The following is a 20,655-nucleotide window of genomic DNA, read 5'->3' as shown; positions in this document are numbered from 1 at the left end:
GATCAGACGACACTCAATTAAGAATTTAAACGAACCCAAAGAGATTCCCTCGTTGGAATCCATAGCGTTAGCGACCAAGAACTCAAGTCTTGGAATAAGCCAAAGTCCCTTTTCTCTCTCTATATGTACCGCGGGGTAACAGCTTTTCTCCAACTTGCAATTGATTTAGAAAGTAATTCACTTCCAACTTTTAAAACTTGGTTAAATATTCCTCTCTCTCTCTCTCTCTGTCTTTTCATCTCAATGTCGATCAAATATCTACGATTAAATATCTCGATATGCTAAGGAATCATTGAAATCGTTTTTATAATCTACCACCAGTGAATTAATTTATTAAAACTTTCAAGGAAATTTTAATATTTAAAAAATTGTAATACTATTTTTTTATTGATATAAAGAAAATAGTTTTATAATAAATTTAATTTCTATGTAATATTTATTTTCAAATGAAAATAACATTTATAAAAAAAGGAGGTTTTATATACAAAAAAAAAAAAAAAAAAAATTGTAAGTTGAAAAGAAATTCAAGAGACGTGTATTAAAGTTTCTAGGTGTGTGAAGAGGTTGAATAACGAGTTACGATAAAGGTATCGAACATCCAAAGGAAAAACGATTTCCGATGCACTAACGTTAAGGCGAAACTTAAGCGCCAAGCACGTTTAGAGGGTGAAGATCAAGTCAGTAACGGGGAAATTCACGAAATTTCCATCGCTGCCTCCGATAGATAAAAGTGTCGAAAAGTTTCAAATTAAATATATTTGCCTATATATATAGATACGACGCGAGTGTGGAAACGAAAAAATAGAAAAAATAAATCGTCGCCTCTGTTAAGTGGATAAAATTTTAACTAGATTCAGCGATATATATATATATATATATATATATAGTGATAGTAGCAAATATAAAATGAAAAAAGAAATCGAATATCGCGTGTGCCAAGTCGCTTAATAGTACAGTCCAGCCATATGTTGCGTAATATCGCGATTTCTATGATAACGTTTCTCCCTTACAGAACTTTCTCCCCTTTGTGGATTATATGCCCTCGACAAGCATACGAATGGACTTATCATGTTTTCTATGCCATGTACACACGATACGTGCTCATCAATCCAATTCTTTTTTCGGCGAGATGCCAAATTTATGAGACTTTATAAACAGTAAACATATAAATTAAAACCTAATTTTAAAATTTATTTAAAAAAAAAAAATAAAACTTTGCCTCACAAAATTTATGTATTTATTCTCTAAATCTGAATTAGTAAAAAATTTGATTCTAATACTCGATTACTTTGACTATTATCATTTACATAAACCATATAATTTTTATTTGAATCAATAAAACAAATACCAATTTAATTGACTCAAATAATAATTATTTAATTCAAGTAAATATTTATTTAATATGAGTCAAGTAAATCGATAATCAAATAAATTTTTTTTTTCCCCGTGTATAAATTAAATCCCTGCGAGGAAAATAATATTTCACTGTCTGACTATTATCAAATTATGAGAATATATTAAATAAACCTTTCATTATTTCCCACATTGCAAACATATATTAATTTGTTCATATAAAAGAAAATATTTACAATTTAATTTAAATTCAAATTAAATAGTAATTAAAAAAAAAAAAACTTAAATTTTCAAAAATCCACTTAATTAGAATTTAATTTAACTAAAATTAAATTAAAACTATAAAACAATTATAGTTAATAATAAATTAATTAACAAATATCCTCGAAATATTCGACTAATGTCAGAGGCTTTTATCCATATTGCAAAATATGGAAAATAGCTGAAAATTATATTAAATTTCTATATAGTTATATGTTTATGAAATATAAATGTGAAATTGAATTAGAGGGTAATATTTGAAATACCTATACACATATAAAGGATTCGCCATTTAAACTCAGTGAATAGGATAGAAAATGACCTCATTTTGAAAAGGGTACGTCAAAATTTTGTGTGCGTTATTGCACATGATGAAAAGCCCTTCATGCTAATATAATTGCTTATAGGCGTGTTCTTAAATGCGCTTGCACAATAATATATTTCTGTCAGAAATTTCCAAACTCTAAAAGGCCTATATAATATTTTTACGATGACATTAAAAATTTTCAAAGGCACTAATTAATATATGTGCTGCGTAATAATAACAACAACACAAATACAAGCGAGAATGAGATGATATTTTCCTCATTTTTTTTTTTTTTTTTTTTAAACAAAATTAAATTTTAATTTGAAAAAAATAATCTTTTCTCGTATTCCTCGTTTCTTGTTATATTAACTCAGTATCAAATAAAAAAATAAGAAAATATATACATAAATAAAATAAAAATAAAGAAAGAAAGTAAATATTAATTAAGAAATTTAGTATACTTTGAGATTATTTATGATGTTTACTATATAAATATTTTTTTTAACGAAAGAATATTAAATTTTGTGTTTAATAACATTTTAATTAGTGAGCGCGACATTAAACTTAATTTTCAGTAGTAACAGTCAACTTTCAGTCAGACCGTATCTATCCACGTATTAAGTCATTTAAACTAATACTCAATATCAAAGTTTTCTATATTTAATAAAACTTTGTTTATAATAATGAAATTCAACTATATTTAAATTTTTAATTCAAATAAAGCTGATTAGTTATTAAATAAATTAAAATTTAATTTCAACTAAAGAATTCATTTTTTTTTTTTTTTAATATTACAAATCTTTATCATTTATAGTAGAAAATTTATAATTTTTTCCAACAAATTTTTCCACGAAAAAAAAAAATCGTTAAGTACTTTATATTAAAACTCGATAATTCATTTTCTCCAAGTGTTGAAATTTCATTTTCGCATTTTTTTTCTCCAATTTCTCTATTTAATCAACATTATTTTTTAAAATTCCTCTCGACTCGCGATTCCCATCAAAAGCGACTCAATGAGATTGAAAACAAAAAAAAATTGCTACACTCTTTCTTTCAGCACTGACATATATATAACACTCTCTCTCTCTTTCTCTCGACTGTAATCCAAATGACAAGATCAATATCCTCTTTTGTTTCATTCCTATCGCTATATCGAATGACTGTAATTACGTTAATGCTCGGTTCATGTTTCCCAGAATAAAAAATAATTAGATCGAAAGATGCATTTCAGCTTATATATATATACATAGAAGAACAAAATATCATTGTATTTCATAATAATAAAGAAGAGTATATGTCACATGATAACATCCATTAGCGAGACAAACAAGTTGCTGTTCGTTAATGAACGAATAATTCACACACACACATAAAAAAAAAGAAAAACAGAAAACGAGAAATGATTTTTATATTCATTTCGCGAATGCAGCTGCTGAATATCGTTGAATAAAAGATCCACATTGAGTAATAGGGAAATGGCAATGTCAATTGACGCTGATAAGTAAAAAAGCAAAGCACAATCAAAGAACTTTTTTTTTCCCTCTCTCTCTATCTCTCTTTATCTTTTTTTTAAAACTACGTTTCTCATGCAAACTTGGGAAAATAAGAGAAGAACATTACTATTCGCTGGGGTTTTCTCGTTTGAATAGTATCCTATATATATAGTGGCAAGGGCGTACATCGTGAGCACTTAATTTGAAATCTAAACGAGTGCACGAGCCACCCGCTATATAGGTCGCCGCAGATATAATTGAATTAGACCAACCAACCGAATGTCTCCAAAGCTTAACTCGATTTCCAAGACCAATGAAGATTCCACTAATTTTAAAGAAGCGAAGAGCGCAAGATCCGACCACTGGAATCATTCCTCCCTCCTCAACCCTCCCACCCCTCCTTTTTTCGACCAATCAGAAATAAGGACAATTTATTTTACTTTGACCCATACGCGAAATGAGAGAATGGCCCAAAAAAAAAATCTTAGCTAAAGAGCTAATCTACATTTATTCTTTTACAATACTAAAAGAGTTAAGTTAATAGTAACTCAAAACTGTTTCCTTCAAAGAGTTATTAATTTTTCATATTCGAAATATCGCTGTCATTAAGATAATAACAATAATAATAATAGTAATAATAAAAATAATAATAATAAAAAAATTAGTAAATATTTAATAAGAAGTTTTAAAGATTTATAATTTTCTCAGTAGTACTAAGAAATAATTATCAGACTTTCTTAATTTATTTAATTTTATAAGTAGTAAAAGTCAATATTTAGTCAGACTTTTGATTTTCTATTTTACCAGTAGTACAAGTACATTTTTAGACAGACTTTTGAAATTTTAATTTTTTCAGTAGAACAAGTGAATATTTAGTCAGACTATTTATACATTTATAATTTTTTCAGTAGTGGAAGTAAATATTTAATCAGACTTTAATTTTTTCAGTAGTAGAAGTCAATATACAGTCAAACATTTTATTATTTATTTTTATCAGAAGTACAAACAAATATTTAATCAGGCTTTCAAATAGTTTGTAATTTTTTTCAGTAGTACAGGTTAATATCTGGTCGGACTTTTTAAATTTTTTTTAATTTTATCAGTAGTACAAATCAATAATTAGTCGTACTTTTTAATTTTTGTTTTTTTTTTAATTTTTTAAATAGTACAGACAAATATTTAATGAGACATTCTATCCATTTGTAATTTTTCAGTAGAACAAGGCAAATATACAGTCAGGATTTTGATTTATTTGATCAGTAGCATATCAGACTTTCTAAACAGTTATTATTTTATCATACAAGTCAATATATAGTCAAAAATTTTGAATTTTCAAGTAATTTTATAAGTAGTACAAGTCAATGTCTGCTCAAATTTTTTAAATGCTCGCAAATTTATCAGTAGTACAAGTCAATATTTAGTCAAAACTTTGTTTAATTTTCCTAATTGTATCAATAGCACAAGTCTGTTACAACCAAACAAAAAAAACAAATTTTAGTAATCATTTCTTTGAATCAGAAATTTTTTGATATTTTCTCTTTTTTAAAAAAAATTAAAAAACATAATCTAAAAATTAAAAAATTTTAACACTACTTATTTTCTTTTTTAATAAATTTGTTTTAAATATTACAGCCAGTATTCAGTCAGCATTGTGCCAGTTGTAAATTTTTTTTTTTTTGTTTGTGATATTTTTCCATGGTACAAATCAGCAAAAAAAAAAAAAATTCCTGCAATTCATTCCCAATGCTTGAGCTAATCTGCATGACTACCTACAGCTTACGATAATCCATAAAACTGATTTCTCCCAGGGGATATCTTCTTCTTCATGCCATTACTTTTTCATTCTCATTCTTTTTGTTTTTTTTTTCTTCTCTCTCTCTCTTCTTCTATTTCCCCCCTCTCTTTTTTCCCTCCTTTGTGTTTTAAGTATAGAGATCCTATTTGCACTGTGAAACGCTGGGATACGGTTCGTTAGAAATAATCTAAGTAGAAGGTAAATATTCGAATTCAGTTAATTGCAGTGAAATTTACATTATAGTGGGTTGAGAGTTTTCATACTTTACTTTCTTTTTTTTTCTCTACTTTGTCATATTTCGTCTGTTTTAGTCATTCTTTCTTTTATATTTTTTTCGTTTGCTTTCATCTTATGAATATGACTTTCATTCATTTGTACTATATTTCATTCGTCAGTTTTACCTGGTGTTCTTTATTCCCTCTCGAACTTTCAAATTTTTATTTCAACTCTCGTCGTTTCACCTGGTTTTTTTTTCTCATTTTTTTTTCTGCTTTTCATTGTGTGCAATATTTTACTTTATAGTCGGGCAATTTTTCATAAACAAAATGATTTCTTTCAAATTCACAAAGCAATTTCAACTTTTTTTACAGCAATTCTTTGTTTACAAAATTTACAATTTTTTTTTTTAATTATATTTTCTTCTTTAAAAGCAAATAAAAAGAACGAATTTTTAATTATATTTTAGTCTTTTTGTAACAAACAAAAAAAACTCAGCAAAAACTAATTTTTATTTCCAAAATCACGAGAACGAATTTGAGTATTTGAAAACTCTTTTAACATTTTCCAAACTACAATTGCATTTACATCCTGAAAAAATTTGTATTTCCGAGGAAAATCAAATTTTCCTAGTTTTAGTCCAATAAAGCTATTCTACTATTTAATTTGATTTTACAGAAAAAAAAAATGCCTCAGATTAAGAAAAATGTAATTTATCATCAATTCCATTCAATATCAGTGAATAAGAAAATACTTATATTTCCAACTATACGAAAAAAAAATTTTTAAATAATAAAACTGAAATACGGTCTCTCTTTATGGTTGAAGTTTTTGAAATTAAAAACCCAAACCATTTCACCTTTATATATTTTTTAAATTTCCTGACTATTCTTACTCTAGGCATTTAAATTTATAAATCATGAAACATGAAAGCACTTAAAATTACTTTTCAAAACCATCTGGAATGTGAAAAGCGTACATAAAGCCTTCATTTACAAACTATTCCACATCTTGAAAAACTTTCAATATCTTCCCATGGCTCTGTGAATGTCTCCCTTGTGAAAAATTTTCCATCTTTCCATTTTTATATTTATATATTTCCTGATAAGCGGGTATATATATATATATACATATGCAACTTATATACATATAAATACGTCCTAGCGTATGCGTACTTTTGGAGTATCGTAAATATTCATGAGATCATAAATATTCATGTCCGCAGTTCAAAGAGAATGGTTTAAAGAAGGAAAAACCAGGAGAAACGACGTCAAGATCCTTCCAGGAAATATCGTCTTTCCTTTCCTGGTCTCGAAGAAAACCAACCTCTCTCGTCTTCTGAGAATACTGGCAATTGCACCAAAGAGCAAAATTTTTAAAGTGACTTGATTCAATTGGCCCATCAGAAACAACCCTTTGCCATATTTATCAATAACTTCCCCCTTTTTTTTTTTTTTGGTCCTCTTTTTCAAAAATATTTATCAATATTCCAAAAATTGTTCATTTTTATCTCAACAATAGCATCTATTTTCTCAAATTTTATTAGAGAGAGAGAGAAAGAGAGCAATATTTTATAAAACTTATTAAACTTGAAAGCAATATACTCGTGTGAATTATAAATTTTTTTCCCTTTTACTAATTTCCAATGGAGTCGTTCATGATCGATGAGACCACTACTAGACTTGCCATAAATCGCAAATCGATCCCAAAAGGAAAGGTATGCCTGATTTACGATCTCGCTTTATGTGAAACTCATCATGTGGGAAAAAGAGAGTCCGCAGGTTATAGGCGCAAGAGCACGAAAAGGAAATTAAGGATCAAGGAAAACTGCGGGCATACCATCTCCTCACTTCGTTTATATCAAAAAAACTTAAAATTGCCTTTTCCCCCTTGTATAAATATTAACTCAAAAAATCTCTTGTCTGACCATAAATTGACTGCCAACTCAAAGTAAAATCTACTCCAAAATTTTTACATAAAAAAAAACAAATTGCTAACACATTTATCAATTAAAATTGTAAGATAACGACAAAAACTTTCGTCAATAATAAAGATACATTCATATATATATATATATATATCGCTGATTACGAATCTGCTGATAGTTTTCAAAAATTCAAAATGGCGAATCCAATATGGCATCAAAATTGATGGCAAATGGTTTCTCAAGCAAAAACGTCTATTACTTCTAGATTAACACCAGATTCGTAATCAGCGACCCCAAAAATCCCCGAGTGGCAATTTTCAAGTGAATTTAATTAATTTTATGAAATTTAATCGCCATATTGGATCGGCCATTTTGAATTTAAAAACTATCATCGGATTCGTAATCAGCGACCCCAAAACCCCCTGAGTAGCAATTTTCAAGTGAATTTAATTAATTTTATGGAATTTAGTCGCCATATTGAATCCGCCATTTTGAATTTTTGACAACTATCATCGGATTCATAATCAGCGACCCCAATAACCCCTGTGTGGCAATTTTCAAGTGAATTTAATTAATTTTATGAAATTTAGTCGCCATATTAAATCCTCCATTTTGAATTTGAAAACTATCATCGAATTCGTAATCAGCGACCTCAAAAACCCCCAAGTAGCAATTTTCAAGTAAATTTAATTAATCTTATAAAAGTTAGTCGCCATATTAGATCCACCATTTTGAATTTTCAAAAACGCCAGACGTCATCGAAAAGTATAAAACTATTTTTGGGCAGAAGGGGGCTTCAGAGAGAGAGAGAGAGAGAGAGAGAGAGAGAGAGAGAGAGAGAGAGAGAGAGAGAGAGAGAGAGAGAGAGAGAGAGAGAGAGAGAGAGAGAGAGAGAGAGAGAGAGAGAGAGAGAGAGAGAGAGAGAGAGAGAGAGAGAGAGAGAGAGAGAGAGAGAGAGAGAGAGAGAGAGAGAGAGAGAGAGAGAGAGAGAGAGAGAGAGAGAGAGAGAGAGAGAGAGAGAGGGGGGGGGGGAGGATCAAACGCAATTATGGGATTTAGCATCTTAATTAAAATCCGGATATTTGACTGTGCATAAGGCATTATTAAGCTTGCAAATTTCCATCGAGAAATGAAACTAAATTTTCCCTCGGACAACAGAGTTGATGTTTAATGGAGCATTTCGTTGTCGTGAATGTGTCTCATAATCCAATGTACCAATTAAAGCTATTAGGGACACTAGAGCTACGGTTGTGGTCATCAAGCTGATAACCCTACTAATAATCGACACTAGAACACTTTCGCATGTCATCAATGCTGATAAACTGTATTCACGAATAACTCATAATATCCCTCCCCCCCCTTCCAATAGTGAACAAATGTTAATTTATTCATATCAAACGAAATAATGTTATATCACACGAAATATACTGCTACTAATAAATACCCTTTAGAATTCAATGAATCAACAAATATTATTATGGAAATTTTCAATTTAATTCTCCGCGGATTTCATATTAATAATTATCTTCAGCCATTTTGAGAGAGAGAGAGAGAGAGAGAGAGAGAGAGAGCAAACTTTTTAATTAATAATTTATTATATAGAGAAAAAAATCTCGAATTTAAATAACTCTTGTCGAAATTAATCAATATTGTGTTCACTAATCATTGGATAATTTAATTCGAATTCAATTGAATCAGGGGAAATAATAAACTTAACTTATTATTTATAACTTCACGGAGAGAAATAGATGGTAAGAACTTATGATGTTAAGATGGTAAAAAGTAGATATTATCCGGATCCGGTACTATCAAAGATGTTACAAAATGTATGGTTATGTTACCCACTACAATCAAGATGTTACTTCGTACAATCTGAATAGTAACTGATAGAATCCAGATTGCTGTCCGTATATCTAGATAGTACCCCATACCGTCTATTTCTCTCCGTGTTATAGTAATAAGTAATAAATAATATAATAAATAAAGTTTCTTATTTTAAATCATAAAACTATCAAGTCAACAATTAAATTATTTTTATTAATTGAAAAATAATTACTAAAAAATGGTTATCTTATACCAGACTTTCAGTTATAAAATCTTTAATAATAATTCATAAAATAATAACAAAAACTAATTTATCAAAAAAAAAAAAAAAAACAAAAAAAAAATATAATCAGTGAACAGTATACGATGAAAATTAATTCTAATCCTAAATATGGCTTTTATATGCTAATTACCTTCAATTAAACTGAAAAAGCATTTATTAATAATTCGATTATGCAACACCATTAATATTAACAAATAGATGCAAAATATTCAAAAGTCCTTTAAATAATTAAATTATTATTAATAAAATAATATGTAATTAAATTTTAAAACTAACAATTAAAATTTTTAATTAAAAAAGTAATTAATAACAAAATTAATTACTTGAAAAATATTACATTTTTTTTTTCCTTTTTCATTTTTCATCTATAATTATATATCATCAAATAAAACTTGCAATTATCTATTATTACCATATTAAAAAAAAAAAAACGGTAAAAAAAACTTTTAAAAATCGGTATATTAAAAATAAAATTTAAATAATAAAATAAAATAAAAAGCTGAACAATATCAAAGTGAAATGAAAAGTAAAAAAAAAAAAAAAAAAAAAAAAAAAAAACTAGATGTGGATCTAGAAAATGGACATAAAATTTTGCAAATCGTGATCCAGGTGAAGTTGCTTCATATATAAACTCGCGTGGCTTTTGCGCGAATTGTGAACAGAATTCGAATGAGGAAAGTTCGGGAGCAAAAACAGACACCGTTGTGCTTAGTACTGGTTTAATTAATATCGCAATATCCGAAGGTCTCTCTCTCTCTCTCTCTCTCTCTCTCGATATATATATTTGAATATTCGTATATAGCTTCTGGTTTTCTCATGTACCATTTACTGTAGTGGAACAAATACAAAACGCGCGCAAACTTGACGTGTATATTTGCACAATGTTTCGAGCATTGGCAACTCTGCTGTTTAAGCTAATTATTAGTTACTAGCTCCTAAATTACAATACAAGTACCGAAATATTTCACGAGAGGTCAGATTTTCAATTTCAAGTGTTTCAATATCATGTAACATGATTATATTCCTATTTAACCAATGAACGTCAATATTCATTAAACTAGATATATATTGTAAAATAAAATTTTCCACACTCGAAATCAAATTCAATTGTAATTCAACAACCACAAATTGAAAAGTCATTCAAAATTTTGCAAAATAATTGACAATTTCTAGCCACACATTGAAAAAAAATTACTTGACTAAAATCAATTAAATATTTATTTATATTAAATAATTATAATAATAATAATAATAATAATAATAATTAGGTCAATTAAATGGTATTTATTTTAAATACAGAAATTATTGATTAAAATAAAATTTATTTAATTCAATTATTTGGTTTAAAAAATTATTTAATCCAAGTAAATATTTATTTAAAAATATTCAAGTAAGCAATTATTTGAATAAAATAAAATTATTTTTTTTTTTCAATAGCAGTATAAAAAACAAAAAGTCCCTTAAAAAAAACATTACTCGAAAGGGTTAATTTTATTATATGCGAGAAATATATACACATAGAGTGATATTAAAATAATATTTGTATTGAAAATAATTTTTATGCAATAAATCAAATTGGTGTTTCAGTACCACCGGAAAGAAATCCAGAAATCAACGGTCTGGCTGGTGAATACACAATTGGTGAAAATATCACCGCTAACTGCACAGCTTTTGCCTCAATTCCAAAGGCAAAAATGCATTGGACCATTAATGGAGAAACGGTGAGATACTTTTTTTTCATAAATACAAAACAATTTTTTTAAAAAAAAAAAAAGTAACATATTTACTAAATAAAACAAAAACCTAATTTTTAATTTCACAAAAAAAAAGATGTTAAAAAATAAATTAACCTTTTTAAAAAAAAAAAAAAAAAAAAAAAAAAAATTATATGATATAAAAGTATCAGAGTTTAGAAAGAGGTAATAAAAAGTCAATATGTTCCACCTATATAATCGAGGAATCACCTTAGTAGAAGTTCCTTTAAGCAAAGTAAAAAGCGATTCTCGCTTTTCCACTTGAAAAGAAAAATTAATACAATCTTTTCCGCTGGGTGAATTCAATGGTTAAAAGGAACGGCAGTGAATCGGCCTATTGCTCAAGAATGAGGGTAGCTCACTTCGAAACTATATATATATATATATATATTGGCTAGAAATTGAGTGCCTCGCGGGGGAAATCGAAGAGGCTTCCCTTATCTCCTACGTGCTTTTACACGACAAAATAAAATAACCTCCTCTCCCTGTCACTTTTGATTATGTAGACTTGAATGTTGCACTTTTTTTTCCTTTCTTTTTTTTTTGTGCCATGAAATCTAGTTTCACTTCTGCGCCAATGTCGACATCTCGCCAGTAAGTACATTACTATCCAATAACGCGGTATGTTCTTCCTGCTTGCGGATTTGCACACAAGAAAATTGCGGTTGACACTTCTGGTTATGCCTCTAGAGATTTTGCCTCTCTTAATCTTAACCAAAATAGTATACAGAAAATAAAGAAATTTACCCCTAACCTAATATTGCAATTAAAAAAATTAATTTTTTAATTTTCATTTCTAACTGCGGGTGGAGCAATTAAAAATTCTTATGATTTTGTGCAACGAGATGAAAATGTTTTTTGATTACAAAATTAATAAGGCGTCTTTTTCTTTTTTGAAAAAAAAAAAAAAAAAAAAAAAATTAAAATGAAATCTTACGTGTCAAAAGACATGTTTAAAAGTCTAATTTAAACATTTCATTTAAAATGTGACCTTTTCACTCCCAATGAAATAGGATTAAGAAAATCTGGGTTATGAGGCAAACATTAAAATATATACTTTTAATAAAGTATAGTCTGAAGGAATATACTTTAAGCTCAAATAACACCTTTATGTCACTAATTACGAATCTCATAAAGACATTTTATGCATATTATCTCATTTCTTCTCTTTTGCGAGCAAAACTTTCCACGTATTTTGTTACAGAAACCTTCATACTTGATTAACGATTGTCATAACTTACTTAATTATTCAAACCATAATTCCTTAACTATCCATTACTCAAATGATGAGCATTTTAAAAAGGCTCAAATTCAATTTTCTATCTCTAAACACTGTAACATATTTTCAACTTATATTTTCATTCACATTTTTATTATTTTTTTTTGTTTCTTTTTTTTCTTTAAGATTAGACGCAATATAAAAAAACGTAACATAATTATTAAAAGTGAAAAAAATAAATATTCAACATGAAAGAAGAATATAAATATTTATGAATATTATCATGCTTAAATTATCAGAAAGTAAAAGTTTTTAAATACAAGAGACGAAGTAGAGAAAATTCTCCAATTTAATCCAATATTTGTAACGCGCTCTAAATCTCAAAACCATCTCTCATTCAAATTGACCTATATGAAAAAAGTCATTAATTTAAACTTGATACAACTGTAATTAACCTACATACCTGTAATTTTCACATATCGCTTACCACTGGACTTTTTTTTAAAAAAATAATTGTTATAACAAAGAAAATATATAAAATGCTTTTAAAAGAAAATATATATTTTTTACGTTGCGTTTCTATTTCTATAAAACTTTTACTTGAAAATCGCGAAATTTCTTTAACAAAAATTAATTACTAGTATTATTATTAATTCTATACATAAAAATGAGGGGAAAAAATAATAAATTCTCTATGATTTTCTCGTGACACAGTATTTTATGTATTTTACTATGAATTACACACCTACTATTTAAATCTGTCTCTCTTTAACGAAAGAGGTTGAATTTTCACTAATGACTGACTCTAAAGTTACTCTCGACTATATATTTTAACCCCTCTTATCACCATAACGCTTGACTTGAACTAATATATGACTGAAGATTGACTTCTCGATATAATCCCTTCTTATCGTCACTAGAAACTTTGATTTTCTACTGTATTATCAGACTATATAGATTGATCTCAATTACTTTTTATTTTTAACGTTTTATATCAATCATAGATATATTTAAAATCAATTATCAAATTTTTAATTTTCTGAAAAAAACTCATTTTTGATAAAATATTTTTATCACATATATTTGTAATTAAGGAAATGAACATTTAAAATTATAATAGAGATGAAAAATCTACATTTTTAGATTCCATATTATAAACTACTAATTTTGCCATGACCTAATTCAATAATTTAATTAAAAAAAAAGACAATTAAAAAAAAATCACAAAAAAACTAAAACTGCTTTTCTATAATTAGAGAAACGATGTTTTAGCTTTTATATATATACCTATACCAATCGATTAAAGTTCTTTTTCGAAAGATTCGTCTATAATTAATTAAAAGTGGATAATTATAGAAATTTGTTACCAAAAAAAAAATAAATATTACTGGGCACAAATTGATTATTTAAAAAATCGACTCGGATTTAATTAGATCTGTACAAAATAAAAAATTTTTTAGAGCCATTAATATTCTAACAATATAATTTAATTTTTAATTATAGTTATTTTAAAAATAATTTTAGTTTTACTTTTAATATAAATAAATAATAAAAATAAATTAAAAAAAAGGCTAATTGACTGTAATTAGCTTAATTTTGTAATGATTTTTATTACTACTATTAATTATAATACTGTCTAACTATCTACGGGAACAATCATTATCTCAAGAAAAGTTTATTTTTACAACCGTCTGACTATAGACTAACGACGACTACTTTAGGGATTTCTTTTTATCGACTAATTTACTTGATTTTATTACGTTCGCCTATTTATTGACCCTAACTACCAAATCCTTCCTTATCTCAAAAGAGATTGTTTCTCTACTTCACGATTTATCTACAATTCTTTTAAATAATTTTTTTTACTATAAATACGTTCGAAAATTTTTGTTCTGATTTATCGTAGGTTGGATGCTGTTGGTCCATTCAAAAAGTGACTTATACATTTTTTTGTAAACCACTATCTGCGGATAAGTGTTTATTTTTGGAAATTTAAATTTTCAAAATTTTTTGTATACTTTGGTCCATCGTATCTCGGATGCTGTTGGTCCTATCGAAAAGTGACTCATACATTTTTGTAGAGCACTATCCGGGGATAACTCTCCTATTATGCCCGAGAGTTTATCTTGAAAATTTATATTTCCAAAATTTTTGGTCCATTTTGGTCCATCGTACCTCGAATGCTGTTGGTCCTATCAAAAAATATTCCATTCCATTTTTGTAGAGCCATTGTTGGTCTCTTCAAAAAGTGCCACATAAATATTTTGTAGAGCGCACTATCTGAGGATAACTCTCCTTCTATTTCGGAGAGTTTATCTGGAAAATTTTAAATTTCAAAATTTTTTGTCCACTTTCGTCCATCCTATCTCAGATGCTGTTGGTCCAAGCATAAAATATTCCATTCCATTTTTGTAGAACACTTTTTGGGAAATATAACTCTTGCTGTTAACGAGAGATTATATTGATAATTAAAAATTTTTGTCTACTTTGGTCCATTGTAGGTTGGATGCTGTTGGTCCATTCAAAAAGTGCCACATAAATTTTTTGTAGAGCGCACTATCTGAGAATAACTCTCCTTCTATTTCGGAGAGTTTATCTGGAAAATTTTTAATTTCAAAATTTTTTGTCCACTTTCGTCCATTGTATCTCAGATGCTGTTGGTCCAATCAAAAAATATTCCATTCCATTTTTGTAGAACACTTTTTGGGAAATATAACTCTTGCTGTTAACGAGAGATTATATTGATAATTAAAAATTTTTGTCTACTTTGGTCCATTGTAGGTTGGATGCTGTTGGTCCATTCAAAAAGTGCCACATAAATTTTTTGTAGAGCGCACTATCTGAGAATAACTCTCCTTCTATTTCGGAGAGTTTATCTGGAAAATTTTAAATTTCAAAATTTTTTGTCCACTTTCGTCCATTGTATCTCAGATGCTGTTGATCCAATCAAAAAATATTCCATTCCATTTTTATAGAGCACTATTTGAGGATAATTCTTTTGCTGTTCACGAGAAATGATCTTGATAATTAAAAATTAAAAAATGTCTTTTTTTTGGTCCATTATAGGTCGGATGCTGTTGGTCCATTCAAAAAGTTCCCCATAAATTTTCATTAATATTATTTTATTCTAGAAAAAAATTAATTTTCTACCTTCTTAAAAGATAAATTTTGTCTTTAATATATATCGATTCTAACTGTCGGAATTTTGAATTTAAAATAATAATTAACACCGAACGAATGCATGACAATGACGGTAATTACGGTTTCGTTTGCGGATTGAGTTCCACGTTTGAATTCCCACTTGAATTTCAGTGGCAGTCGGGAAACACACAAGAGTGGACACGATATTACACGTTGATTTCGACATTCCTCAAGAAATACCATCGATTCGTGATCGCGTAGGTAGAACAGAGTTTGAATCGGTTTCAGGCGACCTCTTGGAATCTCTGTTGCCACATGAGAAGAGCGAGAGGACAGAAAATGGAGGGAAAGGAGAGTAGGAGGAGGGAAGGGGGGGAGACGTATAGAACCGAGACGACTCGAGCACCCTAGGGAGCGCTTTGCGAAAGGACGCTTTGATCGTGTTTCCGACCACTGGGAAAATTCGACGAGTTTCCACTGGAGCAACTTTCGTTTCCTGAACTCGTCCTTTCCCACTTTTCCCCCCTTTACCAAGAATAAAATGCGACGATCGAGACACTCGACATTTTTAATATTATTCCGAAATGTAGAAGAATAAGGGACCAAAAGGGGCAGCAAAATGAAAAAGAGGAATTGAAAGAATGAAAAAAAAGTAATAGAAACCGAAAAAAAAGTAGAAAATAAAAAACATGAACAAAAAATAAAAAGAGAATTAAATTTATTGAAATAAAAATTAATTTCTTAAAACAAAATTTTATAAACTAGATTTTTCAAAGGCACAAAAAATGCGAAAATATTTTTATGATTCTACTGTATTATTTTTTGAATTCTATTTTCAAAAATTCTACTGCCAAAATATTTTTCAAGTCCCGTAACAATAAAATATCACCAAATTAGATATATATATATATATATATATATATATATATATATATATATATATATATATATATATATATATATATATATATGTATGTATTATATATAGTATATCGTGAAACTTTTGGATTTTCACGAGTTCCAAGTGCGAACACATAAATCCTTTTTTGTAATATTTCCGAATGGAAATTGATTAGCTGTTAAGAGTGCGCGTTATTCTACTTTGATAGTCTCAAAATGGGAAGTGATCCAACTTCAATGACTTTCAAATGGGAAACGTTCAAATTTTCATTGCTCTACATTGGAAACGATTCAAACTTTATGGCTACCAATTTTATTATACGATTCTATCAAATTTTAAAAGATATCCACTTTGAAAACATTTCATTTTTCAATGTTATATAGACAAACTCCCATTGATTAGTTCATTTAAGTTCATTAGTTATTGAAAAAGAAAAAAATTCTGGTCAAAATCTTTAAAATAGAAAAAAAAATTATTAAAAGGACCTTTTATAAATTTTTTTTTTCAACAAAAAAGGAGATTTGCACGCTCAGTTAATTTCTATTTTGTTCAAACTAGAGAAACTGGGAAGGCGCTGGTTAGAGCTCTTATTTAAATCTAGTTAACGACTTAATTGGAGGTTTCGGAAGTTCTATTTAAATCCCTATAACTTGTTTAATTTTCTTAAATTCATAATAACTTTTTATTTAGAAAAATTTAAACTAGGAAAACTTATTAGGCGCTAACCAGGAGGCTAATTTAAAACTAGTTAACATCCTAATTTGGGTTTTGACTAGAAGTTCTGATCCAGTTCCTAAATTGTATAACTTTCTTTAATTTCTAATAACTTTTTTTTACAAAAATTTAATCTAGGATAACTTATCAGGCGCTGGACATGACCCTAATTTAAAACTACTTAACACCCTAATTGGGATTTTATCTAGAAGTTTTGGTCAGATACCTAATATGAAAAATTTTAAAAGTACTTGTAAAATTTTCTTCAATTGCTAATAACTTTTTTACAATAAAAAAAATCTAATCTAGAGAAACTGGCAAGGCGCTGGTTAGAGCCCTATTTTAAATCTAGTTAAAGACTTAATTGGAGGTTTCGGATGTTTTGGTTAAATCCCTAACTTGTATAATTTTCTTCAATTACTAATAACTTTTTTTTAAAAAAGTTCAAACTAGGAAAACTTATTAGGCGCTAACCAGGAGGCTAATTTAAAACTAGGTAACATCCTAATTATGGTTTTGCATAAAAGTTCTGATCAAATTTCTAACTTGTATAACTTTCTTTAATTTCTAATAACTTTTTTTTACAAAAATTTAATCTAGGATAACTTATCAGGCGCTGGACATGACCCTAATTTAAAACTACTTAACACCCTAATTGGGATTTTATCAAGAAGTTCTGGTCAGATACCTAATATGCTAATAACTTGTTTACAATAAAAAAAAATCCAATCTAGAGAAACTGGCAAGGCGCTGGTTAGAGCCCTGTTTTAAATCTAGTTAACGACTTAATTGGTGGTTTCAAAAGTTTTAATTAAATTCCTAAAATGAAAAATTATTAAAGCACTTGTACAATTTTTTTTAATCGTCACTAACTTTTTTACGAAAAAGAATCCAAACTATAAAAACTTGCTAGGCGTTGGTCAGGGCACTATTTCTAAGTAGATCAAATTTTTGCATAATGAAAAAAAAAAGTAAAGACGATTTTCACGACAAATACATGAAATTGTCGATATTGGAGAACACAATATTTAATTGAACTCAACTTGGACAATATATATTGAGGATAACTAAAGGTTTCATACCAACACTTTGACTGGATTAATGGTTTACGGACACGTGACTGGATGAGCTCGATTCTTGTTAATATAGTCGAATGCGTTTGAGCACTTTGGATTATGAACTAATTGGATAAGCAGTATTAATACGAAGCGAGGGCAAAGTCCTCATTAGATTCACTCAATATTGCAGGGCAATATTCGGCGTTACGATGCCACGTATACACATAATGTGTACACGTGGCCGTTCACCTTCCACCGCATCCAAGGGATGTGCGATGGGTATAGCGAGATCACAATATCGGGATACGCCATATAAATTGTGTGTTCTCTCGCACGTGACTGGAAGTAAATACGAAAATGCGGATTTACCTCGTTACCGGTCAACAAAATTAATAGGGAATTACGAGAGAGAGAAAAAAAAATAGGAGAAACAAAAATTACACGCTCTTGATCAATCTATTTTTGTTAGCAGTCACTATTATACAATATATGTTATATAATTTTGAAATTTACACTCTAAATGTTTTAGGAGGGACAATTTATATTAAATATATTTTTCCTATAATTTAAGAAAATCTCCTTTTTCTTTTTTATAACAGCGATAACGAAGAGATTATTTGCAAAGAAAAAGAAGAAGAAGAAGAAGAAGAAGAAGTAAACTTTTCATTTGTCTATAGGGAAATGAACTACAATGGACTCGGAGAAAAAAAAGAGGGTTTTAAAAAGTCTCGTCGACCTATAATCTAAGATCATAAAGAGCTTCCTTGCGGTGTATATAGCAAAAAATTACGACAATGCCGATAATGATAAAATTCCGTACGTAAATATAAAATGAGCCCGAGTGCATTATCGTGTCGAGATGAAGTTATAAAATAAAGATAAAAATATATGATTTTTTATTTTCTTCGGTAAGAAAACAAAATTTTTAAATTGTTAACAAATTAATGTTAAAATATCAAAATTGAAAAAAATATTATAATTTTACAAATATTGTCATTTATATAGAATATATATGTATATATTTTAAAGGAAACAAAAAATGACATGTGTATTACACAATAATACATAGTAGGAGAGGGAGTGTCCGTTATATTTGGAAGTAATATCTTCTTATAAGGAGGTATTTACATTTTTATAACAGCATTGTTGAATGCTCTCTGTGAGAATTTCTCCTCGACTGGAAAAAGTAGAGGATATTAAAGTCAACATGAGTTTATACCAATGTGCATTTCATGAGAAAATAGAGCCTGCGTGTGTACAACAGAAATTTCCCGGTAATGCGTTACAAAAGTGCACTTGATGCGAAAAGTTCTTGAAATGGTTTCATTCCTTTTTCCATGACTAAAAAAGAACAAGTGAGAGAGAGAGAGAGAGAGAGAGAGAGAGAGAGAGAGAGAGAGAGAGAGAGAGAGAGAGAGAGATGTTAAGAGCCAACACAAATAGTACCACTTCAATACAATATCCATCGCTCCCTAAAACAACCAAACTTTCCCTCGAAACAGAAAATAAATTCTCTCATATTAAATTAAAAACAACTAAAATCACCCAATTTTTAAATTTTCTCCTGCAAATATAATTTACGTATTTAAATTTTTTTTTTCAAAACAATATAAAATAGCAGACATCTAACAAAAAATTTGGATTATACGATAATAATCGTATTTTAACTGTATCGAAATTGCTCTTGCATATATATATATATATATAAAATAACGAGTTTTTATCGTTGTAATTTTGAGCTGTCATGTTAAATACGAATTTACCAGGGTAGTGTAAAATTTAACAGTTACCGGAAATTGCAATATCGCAATAATCTTATCTTGATCGCATATTTTACAGAATTCTTCGCAACACCGATACAGGTTAGAATCAAATCAATTTTGAAATCGACATTTTCCCGCTCCATGAAACTTCTGCTTCGTTCGACTTTTTTTTTTTTTTTTTTTCTTTTGCCCATTTATTTTCGACTACCTATATAATAAAATTCAAAATTGCAACAAAATCTATATATTTTTCTCTCTCTTTTTTTCCATATTACGAGATAATTGAAATTTCAATATATCGGAAAAATTCAACAAATAATCAAAAAAAAAAAAAAAAAAAGAAATTCTGATTTTGTAGATAAAAATTCTTTTTGACGTAAATATAAATTTTTATGATACAATATACTTTAAAAGAGAGTTTTGAGTAATAGTGTAAAAAAGAATGAAATTGTGCGATCAAAGTTCCGTACAAGTAATAATAGTTAAAGTAACGTAAAATTTGGGACAACCTTCCAATTTGAAAGTACTCTAATTTTGATGAATGCTCTTTTATAAGAAAAACCAAAATCCTTCCACGATTAAAAAGCTTTCAACTAATGTATTTTTTTTATTAAAAATAAAATATTCTAGGAATTGAGATTTCTAT

General features: G+C 28.2%; 1 protein-coding gene and 1 long non-coding RNA gene across 2 annotated transcripts in view; one reads left to right on the top strand and one right to left on the bottom strand.

Moving 5' to 3' along the window:
* The window catches only part of LOC127289957 (uncharacterized), a 155,110-nt gene that overhangs the window by 83,538 nt on the left and 50,917 nt on the right, over window positions 1-20,655 (bottom strand). The window lies entirely within an intron of this gene.
* The window catches only part of LOC127289953 (junctional adhesion molecule 2A-like), a 166,913-nt gene that overhangs the window by 128,126 nt on the left and 18,132 nt on the right, over window positions 1-20,655 (top strand). The window contains exon 4 of the mRNA XM_051318286.1: window positions 11,047-11,180. Coding sequence (XP_051174243.1) covers window positions 11,047-11,180 — 134 coding nt within the window. The remainder of the gene's footprint in view (window positions 1-11,046; window positions 11,181-20,655) is intronic.

This window comes from Leptopilina boulardi, unplaced genomic scaffold (genome assembly GCF_019393585.1).
Source record: "Leptopilina boulardi isolate dan_hultmark-lab unplaced genomic scaffold, ZJU_Lbou_2.1 LbouV2_51, whole genome shotgun sequence".
Lineage (NCBI taxonomy): Eukaryota > Metazoa > Arthropoda > Insecta > Hymenoptera > Figitidae > Leptopilina > Leptopilina boulardi.
This window is presented reverse-complemented; position numbering and strand designations above follow the sequence as displayed.